Source organism: Neodiprion virginianus, chromosome 1 (assembly GCF_021901495.1).
Source record: "Neodiprion virginianus isolate iyNeoVirg1 chromosome 1, iyNeoVirg1.1, whole genome shotgun sequence".
In the NCBI taxonomy this organism is placed as follows: Eukaryota; Metazoa; Arthropoda; class Insecta; order Hymenoptera; family Diprionidae; genus Neodiprion; species Neodiprion virginianus.
In genome coordinates, this window is record NC_060877.1 from 23,349,872 (window position 1) to 23,360,226 (window position 10,355).

At 32.3% G+C, this 10,355-nt stretch overlaps 1 protein-coding gene across 3 annotated transcripts; it reads right to left on the reverse strand.

Annotated features, from left to right (window-relative positions):
- Positions 1–359: 359 nt before the first annotated feature.
- Positions 360–8,894, reverse strand: LOC124298444 (uncharacterized). 3 transcript variants are annotated; one of them, XM_046750474.1, is made up of 4 exons: positions 8,876–8,894; positions 8,570–8,695; positions 8,187–8,409; positions 360–7,588 (listed from the first exon to the last, which is right to left on the reverse strand). In XM_046750474.1, exons 3-4 carry the CDS (start codon positions 8,397–8,399, stop codon positions 6,713–6,715), a joined length of 1,089 nt encoding a protein of 362 aa, XP_046606430.1. In that variant the 5' UTR covers positions 8,400–8,409; positions 8,570–8,695; positions 8,876–8,894; the 3' UTR covers positions 360–6,712. The 3 variants fall into 3 exon arrangements, with proteins under 3 accessions (XP_046606430.1, XP_046606419.1, XP_046606439.1); XM_046750463.1 differs by having other exon boundaries at positions 8,788–8,893; XM_046750483.1 differs by lacking the exon at positions 8,876–8,894 and having other exon boundaries at positions 8,312–8,409; positions 8,570–8,869.
- Between the last annotated feature and the right edge of the window lie 1,461 nt (positions 8,895–10,355).

Below are 10,355 nucleotides of genomic sequence, written 5' to 3' on the forward strand. Positions count from 1 at the left end.
CAACGATTACTCATTGTGACATACTTTTGCCATACTGAACTATTGTTATGTGATACTTGACTCTTGCAACAAATATAAGAAAACAAGAAAATCAATAATAACAACAATAATAATGAAACTGACTAATACTACAGGGTGTTCAGCCGTCATATCTTCTTATTTCAAGAGTTACATAACATGCAGTGTGCATTGTGAATTTCACTCATGTTTATGTGTGTGTGTGCATGGGAGTATGCTTGTACGATATAAGATGACAGTAAACCATATAAGGACTTATTTCGTAAGAAGTTATAACATAATACTAAAACATTGTTGAATCTTGTTTATAAGTGCAGAAAAATTATTTTTTCGAAATAATACAGACTCAACTATCATGGTCCAAAAGCTCGTTGAGACAGAGGGTGAATTAAATGGAACTTAAAATTTAAATACATTTCATGCATTTCTTATTTAAAATCTAACTGAAATTATTCCTTATTTTATGCAATTTAACTCTCATTTTGATTGATTTAATGCGTAACCACGTGTAGATTGAATTTCTAATATGAAAAAAAGAAACCAATATATATGATATTTGAATGTATTATGTGTACACGATGCGACCAAAATATATTATAAGTGTAAATTCTTGAATTGAAAATTTTATTACTACAGAAAAGTCCTTAGATGCTATTGCTTTTTTCTTATCAAATCATCAATATGTAACTTTTGAAGTAAAATAAAGATCAATAAATGAACGAACTCGTAACCAGTGCATGCATATTTGATGTTATAATTGTATCTCTAAGATTTTAATTTCCCACACTGTCTCATTAATAATCATTCGTATTTATGTAATGCTTATTTGTTCACCAGGTTGCAGTTGAATTAAAAAACAAAAAGCAAAAGTGAAATGTCACTGTGAGGCCCTAAAGCATTGGAAATTCATTGGCACTTCATACCACTTTTGTCACATCCATTAACCGTGAGTCAACATCTATACTTGACTTGCTTTCACGATCATCAGTTTATCCCTCAATCTTCCATGAGAATACAACTAGCTTTTCTGATAATGAGATGGAAGTTCACAAAAATGGATCGAATAAAAATTCCTATATACCAAACTTGACGGGGATAGTTGAAGTAAAAAGTACTATTCCTTTCAAGTACGCGAATATTGGTTAGTTTTTGTAAGCACTAGAGCGTAAAAATTGACCTTTAAACACTGATGCTCATGAAAATGACAAAGTAGTCGAGTTGTTGACGGAGGTAGCGCAGAAATTATTAATTCACAACCACATGAACCCTGCTCTTTTTGTTTCCTTCCATATCCATTCAATAGTCTCATCTTATTGATAATTTATAGATTTTCAACTGCCATGCTTTGATGAATTTAAGCCTGGTATAAAAACAAACAAATGATGATGTACAACTTTGATGTCAATGATATATTGTTTCGAGAGACTGAGTCAATTTTAGTTCTCCGTGAAAAATAATTAGTCTCTTCAATGTGATAATGTAATCTTACATTATTCTGCAGATTATTTTTTTGATTAAGAAATTCACAATAATCTGCATGACCAGAAAATTTTCCAACAAATTTATTTCGTCAAGGTAGATTTCTTTACGGAATTCACGGGCAGTAAGTAAGATTGAAATACAATGAATATGGTTTATTAATTATTTAGTGTTATAATTATGGCTTTGTTTAACAGCGATAATGGTTACATGAAGAGTTTGAATGTTTCTGCTGACAATGCAGCTTGTTAAAAAGAAAAAAGAAACAAAAAACAAATCCAGCTTTATGATAGTCAAGCTATTATTTATATTCTTACGAGGCGAAATTAATGATATTCAAGTTAGACTGTAAAGTTTCTTTGCTTTGTGACAAACAAAAGCCGAAATTGGTAGGATCATAAATTTATAAGTAAAGAGACATCATCTTTTACAAACCCCTTTCCTATGTCTGCAACCAATCATCATGATCAATCAGCCACTTGTAGCATTCACTACAGATATGACATTGGCAATATTGCATGGAGATATTACTGATTAACTTCAAAATCCAGGTACATATTGTAATTCCTCAATTTATCTGAGGACCAATCGAATAACAACTATTAAATGCCGTATTATGGAAAAGGTATATGGCAAAAAGCAGTATCTTGTTTAGTTTCTCAATAGCAGGACACAGATGCATGTTCAGTTCTGTAGCTAGCATGGTTCAATAAAGATGTTTATTTTATATATTTTCACTGATTTTATTTGCATATAAATTATGTGTAATTGATTATTAAAATATATGTCTACGTAATTCGTTTTCTACTTGCATTCTCATTATCACAACACTAATTATTTGTATGAAATCCTATAAAATATGTTGTATAACTTGTTTTAGATTCTGAATTTTCCAGTGTAATTAATATCAAACGCTAGACGGTTGCATCAATAAAACAAAGCACATGTTCAACATTGCATTTCAAACAATTTTCAAAATACGTTGTGCTTTTGTGAAACATGCAAAACTTCCTAACTTTATTCATTAGAATATACAAGCCATTCCACCAATTCTCAGCCAACAATCCGAAGTCAAGATTAATTTGTTTACTCTTCTCATATCTTATTCTATATGGATTATATTTATAAAATACTAACTCCGTAACTCCAATGGCGAGAGAAAAAATTATTTCTTATTTCCATGCATAGCAATTTGGGCTTCATCCAATTATTTTTTTAAACTTTTAGACGTCATACATAAAACGGATCGTAAAGTGTCATTTAGTCATGATTTTGCTGAGTTTCGTTTTGTACTGTCTGGGCAATTGGTTCTTTTAATCGAATCCTGGTAATGTATACGTTGAACTTTCAAATATACGTAGTATAATTTTTCTTCGTGTTATCCATATCAAGTGTAAAAGTATTTCTGAAATCTTTTTTTTTCCAAAAGAAGTAACATTACGAGTTGATAACCCATTCATTTTAACATATTAAAATTAATGTTCCAAAAAATTATATCAACCTGGAATCATGATTGATATATGATACGCTATAAGAATTCAGTAGACCAACTCATCTCCCTGTTGAATTATTTATACCTTATTTAAAGCAACTGAATAAAAATTCCAATATTGCAAAAATATGTGCAGGGAAATAAAACATATTTTACTTGTATGGACAGACAAATATTCAAATATTGAATCATTCAATATTCAAAATGATATTGCAATATAACATTTTGCATCGACATGTAGAATATGTTTTGCTCAAATAAACGCACAACAAAAAAAAAGAGGACTGAATTGAGTACTTCAATGGCGTATATGATCAGGATGAAGAATTTCTCTAACCGATTCAAACTCAACATCTTACAAGCTGTGAATGAAATAGAGCAAATAAACTAACTCGATCATCGAATTTGAACATTGAAGCTAATTATTTTCAATTCATAACAAATTGAAAAATTGATAAGTTGATGATGCTGTATGTTATGTAGCAAATTAATGTGGCACCATGGAAAAATATCAGTACTACAAAAATGTATGGTAAATACGAATGAAGTAAATGTTTACAACACAATAGAAGATAGATAAAAATGATAGATTACACATAATCTTTTATAATTACGTGCGTATAGTTTGGGTGTAGGAGTATATTTGAAAAAAAAAGAATCTATTTGTATTGGGTGTTGAATAATTGATACTCGTCTCCGAACGAAAATAACAAGCACAGATATTTAATCATTATATTACACTTGGATGTATAATTTTATTTCAATATTGAGGAATCAAAATTGGTATAGCTTGTGTGTCCTACACTTTATACAAGATACCCTTGTGATAGTGAGATATCAAATTTTACTAACATTTGGTTTTAGTTTCATGTTTCTAATAGCTCGGTCTTAGTATATGACGCATCTATTGGTTACATACTTTTCGGTATTAAACGTATGGGAAAATTTCTGTGTGTCGTTTGAGGCTGAAACCGTTCTTGTGATTTATAAATTATAAATCCTATCAATTTCCGCTAAAATTATTTACCGTAATAAGTTTAATGGTAAATCAAATCTATTTTGTTATTCCCTATTACCGATAACGCTATTTAAATAAATTAATTGACATTTATTAGTTTGATGTAATCAGACGCATTATTGAAATGTGCAATTCAAGTTCGACAAGTGCAGAAGTATGGCTATTACCAGCCATATTGCGCAAGCGTGTCTAAATAACATTTACACATACTATGGTAGTAAATGCAGTCAAAGTAACACCAATGAATAATTAGTCCAAGTTCCTTGGTCATATAGCTTGCCAAAAATTAGATGACGAGGAGATATAAATAACATATTTCAAGTGTTGATGTAGTTAGAAAAGAAAAAAATTGATTGAAGGTAAAGTTGCCATTAAGCAAGAATTTGCTAGTCAAATAATTATATAATATATGCCTATTGAAATCCTAATCGAAACTGACGACAGGTAGGTGGGTATTTTAAAGTAAAAGAAGTTCAGCACAACGGGCTTTAAGAAGCGAACAAACGTTTCATTCTGGAATAAAATGAAATGCGATAAAAGCACAATGTACCGATTTCCAAAGTGAACGACGTAGTGTAAATAATATAAATGCTAAACAGAGACAAATAAATATAAATCTATGAAGTTGAATGATATTGGTTGGTATAGACGATAGATGTTCTAAGACACATATTCTGTGCACATTTCACAGCTCTGGCCTGTCACATAATTGTTGAATATTCACATCTTTATGAAACTCTATGGAAAATATATTCGTTTATGGCGTTATATTGTATTAAAATCGGTGTATTTGTGAATGACAGTAGTTGATTAACACCAAAGGCATAAAAAGTAACATGTCAGTTTGTAATGAGAAACAACTACTTCGGAAAACAGAAAAATGAATGATGGTCTTTGTAGAAAAAAATAGCTCGTCACTGCCATGTAATGGATGTCTCACTTTGAAATATACCTAAAAAAAAAAATAAAACGAACCATTTGATTTCTCTAGTGTCGTAATATGTATTGTATCATCGTCTATCCATAATCATGGCAACATTCGTAATAAGCCATTCATTAATGCCTATGAGAGTCAGGGTAGAGAATACCAAGACCTGCACCTATCATATCGCGGATGCCTATATTGTTAGAAATATTCGGAACACACTTCATTCAATTTTTAATAAATCTCACGATAACAAGGTATTTTATTGTCATGACTCAGCTTCAATACCAATTTATCTACATTCAGACCAAGTATGCAGAAAAAAAATATTACTTAGTTTATAATGATATGTTATGCCTCAACTGCATAATTAATGATCAATTACGATTGGAAAATCATTTACATAACTTAATTTGAGTTCACATTAGTGCTACTTAGATGATTTCATAAATTTTACCACATCTTTGCAGTTACAGAAAATTGATCTTATCACATTATGCAATTCAAAATTGAACGAAAGTTACAGAGTGACGATATATTGTCGAGGAAACTTACATGCTAATTGTCATGTTCTACGTCATTTGATTTCATATTTGGACACTTCATACATAATGCCATATGATAACTTAGAAAATAATTATGTCAGAAATCTTAGTCGTTCGTATGTGCATAACATTTACAGTCATTGAACATGCTCAATTTCCACATGTACTGGACGTACAATCAGCAAGTCTATTCCAATTAAACCACTATGTTACTTATGTTCAATTTTACATCATATACCATTTCATTTAAATTGCATAATCACAAAGCTGTCAAATTTTGAGTACAATGGTCCTCTCAGTATTTACAGATCAATAATTCACATCCATACGTATGACATTCTTTGCGTACTTATTAATGTATGGTTATACTATGTGTTTAATTCTTCCCTTTAACAAATGGTATCAGTACCATTGGTATTTGACGGAACAACAATGTGTGTCATTTTTAAATATAATTTGATGTAAAATTTATGCACATCAGTACGGACAAACATGACTTTTTACTAATGTAAGTAAAAATATAAAGGTATATATGTATATACCTTTAACTTTTTAATTTATTTGATTGTAATACATGAGATGGGTTTACGGTAAGTAAGTACGCCAAACATCAGACGTTTTCACACTATATTCCTCAGTAAAGTAATCTTACAAATTTTAATCTGTATATTCTTCCTGAAACCACTCACAATTCGAATTGTTGACTGTATGTAATCTGTTTTTGGACATTACTTTATGGACAGGCGTAAAAAAGATACCAGGTTCAATTTCGTTATGTCAACATACCGAAACGCGGATCAAAAAAATTACAAAATTTGAGAATTAGTTTACTAAATTTCTAACAATTCGTATTGGCGGTCGATTACAGGCTTCAACTTTATAATGAGGAATAATCCTTATTCAAATATTCGACGTAACCTAACTATAACAAGTGATATTTTTAAAAAGTTCAGGCTTTGAATATAAAATGTGGTAAAGTAACTATAAGAACAGTTACTACAAATTATGCGAACTAGTTCTATTTATATATCATACTATCCATAAGCAGATTTTCAATTTGTTAAAGTTTCAGATACCTATTCTTATTTTAGCACTGCAGCATTTACATATCTTATATTTGTGGTAGTGTACAGTTATCATCGAAGATATTTAATTCCATTGATTTGGCAGCGATGTTTAACTGACCGCACATCGGCCTATGCACTGTGTGATACTGGTTAGTTAGAAAAGTGATGTCACCTGGACAGAGGATTATCGCTATAAGGTACCAAATTTGAGACTTCTTTGAGCCATACAGGGAAGTGGCTGAGCAATATTAAAAGTTCCTCTTTATTTAAACTATAAATGCGTTTTAGCATTTGAATGACATACTCCTTGGAATTGTTTGTGTGTAAATTAGGCTCTATTCTTACAAGAATAACAGCACACTGTAAGTTTCTTGGATAAAGATCTAAGATTTTTTGTTTTTTCTCATCACAAAGTTTACTTATGTGATTAAGTACGTATTGTATGAAATTAACACACATTTCACTACAATTCGTGTATGCGAACATTTCTTTCATTACGCTGGATAGTAGTTGAAATATGCGTGGCGATTTGGAGCTATATTTGAGTAATTGATTGCAATTTACATCATCTGAACAATGTTTGATGGAAGGATTCATATGCTTCTCAATGATATCTGAATCAAGACTACCCTCTGAGTGATTAGCATTGAATAACATAAATAGATCTACAATTGGTATTTCGATTAGCTTGGTTGATCTGCAAATGTATATATTTTCGATTGTGCTCAGGGCAAGTGATAGACTGTCATATTTTTCAGTCAAAGTGTTTAAAAATCTGTTGCTATCATCTGTTTCATCCAAATACAAAATTCTATTTATAATACTGTCCAATTTGAAATCAAATATTGGAATATTTAATTTCATATCAATCAAGACAAATCCTATCTTAACTAAAACACCAACAGACGCTTGTTTAGCAATAAAATCTTCCGTCAGGTACTTCTCCACCAAATTTATGGCAAACTTTGTAGTCCTTTCACCATCTGTAAATGAGTGCATCTGTTCATAGCGGCTATTAATTCGTAACCAGTCGCGTAACTGTTCCTACAAGAACAAATAATTATTACAGAGACCGATTGCAGTATTGTATTACTAGGATAGATTGTTCATGTAACATTACAGTAGTATAAATTAAAACTATTGTCAAATATACTATCTGTCACAATTCGTAAAATCTGGCAGTGTTTTAGTAATAAGTATGTAAGTATGAAACTAAACAACGAAATCAGATTACACATATATGGCCATTTTTAATTAGTGTTAAAATGACTTGGCTCATTTGAATTCTAGAATGACTTTACTGTTATCTGCTTCAACGAAAGGAAAGAATAATTTATGCGAAGTTTTGATTGATCAGTCAGCTTAATCAAGAACTCAAGTTTTTGTTTACCTGGAGTTCGGAGAATAAATTAATATAAACCTGTCAAATATTTAGACTTAAATTTGCCATTTTGTACTGTTCGATAGCTTACCAAATTTGATTTACTCCTCAAGACCTTATTATGAGTTGTGGATCAAGCTAGGTTGATCAATATTTTAAGTGCATAAAAAATAACAATTGATTCGAACTGAAACAGATCGATGCGAGTCCAAATAAAAACACCCAGTATTGCAATTAGATCGAAACTCTGGTTAAACGTACAATGAGATTTGTTCTGACTAAATAGCGCTGGTGTGCGGCCGGAGAGATCCTACGACACAATAGGGTAGTTAAAGATGCAGCAAGAGCAGATGTTACATCTGGAATTCTTGGCCGAAATTTATCACCTTTCTCGGTGCAATTATCCAGGTTAATTTTTGAAACTTCTTCACTGCCATTGACCAATATGGATTTCATGATATTAAAGTTCGTCATTGTTACTCTCCTAAAATAAGAATGAAATGGAAAACATTGTTATTCTATCACGTCAGAAAGTATAGTTACTTCACAGCTGGTAAATTTGCATCTTCTGTATTTTTTGAAGCATAGTATCAACGGCAGGCATCTCTTTTCACTTGATGGTTCATTAGAGGTCACATACGTACCTGAATACCTGTCACATTCAGGATTCAAGAGACGTAAATTACATATTCGGGGATCGCATTCATACGTCTCACTAAATCCCGTGTCGGAATTATCCTTTGGTTTGCATACTCACGAATGGAATCATTCTGAAAAAAGAGTGGAAATTACTGTCGTATCAAAATATTGACCAGTACAGGACAGTATTGGTTTTATCCGCTGATATAGTCTCAGTATGTACATGCATCAGTGATTTTATCATTTAGCGCCGCTAAATTTGCTCGCATTTTCACGTTTCATGACTTTATAACTTCTTCATAAGCGCTTACAGCGCCCCTAGACGTTCGACGCTGAACTAAATGACATGATTTAATTGGATGGATCTAACAGAATAGCTAAGGGCCACGAATGGGGAAGAACAGCTAGGCAGGAGCGTGCAGCTACCCCCACTCCATGGGAAGAGCGACAGAAAGGGTGGGAGAATTATTATCTTCCGTCCTTCAGAGAACTGATAATCTCTTTCTTCGGAGCGCCATGCGGCCTCAGTTGTTTCCGAGCAATCCGAGCGAAGTGTTCTCGATATCAGTTCAACATTTAGACCGCGTTGTTCAGGTTGTGTCACGTTGTTCGATCAGTGTATTTCCACCATACTCAGCTGTGAATATTACACGAGGAGCAGCGTATAGCCTTAAAAAACAAGTTACTAAAATAAAAACACCCGCGAAAGTTGAAGGTCAATTTCGTGTTCCGAGTCTTCATTGCTCTGCGTAACTTCAGATTTCAGTGATGTCTATTTTTGTCTCTGTGCGTCCAGTGTCAATTTTATTATTTTTTCGGCTGATTTTCAGCAATTGAGCAGTTGCATTGTTAGCAAGTTTATTCAGTCGGTTCAGACAGCTACAGCACCAAAAATGAGTGTAAAATTGAGTGTTATTGCGGTGCAGATTTTTATATTATAAGAGATCAGTGAAAATCGGAATTATGTGAAAAGTGCGTTGCTTCACCAATAAACCTGAGATGCTACAAGAGCTACTACATGTAAATCTGTGGAGCAGCCCAGAGTCAAGGTAACAATACTTGTTTTAATTATTGATTGATAATTCTAGGTGGTATGTACATTTAAAGCCGAACTTTTGTTCGTGCATAACATGCAATACATAAATATGAAACTAGACAACAGTAATAATTAATTCAAGTGTTCTGTATTGTAATTCATAGATTTAAGCAGAGACTTCCGAGTAACTTTTCCATTTCTTGGCAACGCTGGTGAGTTTGCACGTGTTAGGTTACGGGTATTTCCCTGATATTCCTCTGTCACGTGGCGTGGCGGTAACAATTGTTACACAAATCTTCGATTTCTTAGCTGCATGGATAGGCTCATTCGCGATTGCAACGTGCTTGATTTTCAGTCTAATAATTTTGTTTTCGCAATTTAATTTACCGTAGCTTACTTAAAGTTAGAAATTTTGCACGTTGCTAAAAGTGGAATGAGCATCGCGACAGGTAACCACCGCTTACTCGGCACTCGCGAGATCGAATTGTGTTTTGTAACTGATGTCATAATCTACGTTTGAATTTACCGATGATGTCGTTTAAGTGGTGGGTTCACCTGAGGTTTAACCGTATTCAATTATTAACATTATTGTTAAATCGATAAAATTCTAAAGTCTGGCATAACGTAACGTACTCAAATTGCATCTTATAATATATATCAATTTCAATCTTTTAACATCCGAAAATTATTGATCAACTGCAGGCTTAGCTCGCTTAAAAAAATGCTAATTGGCATACAGGATGTTTTTAATCAAT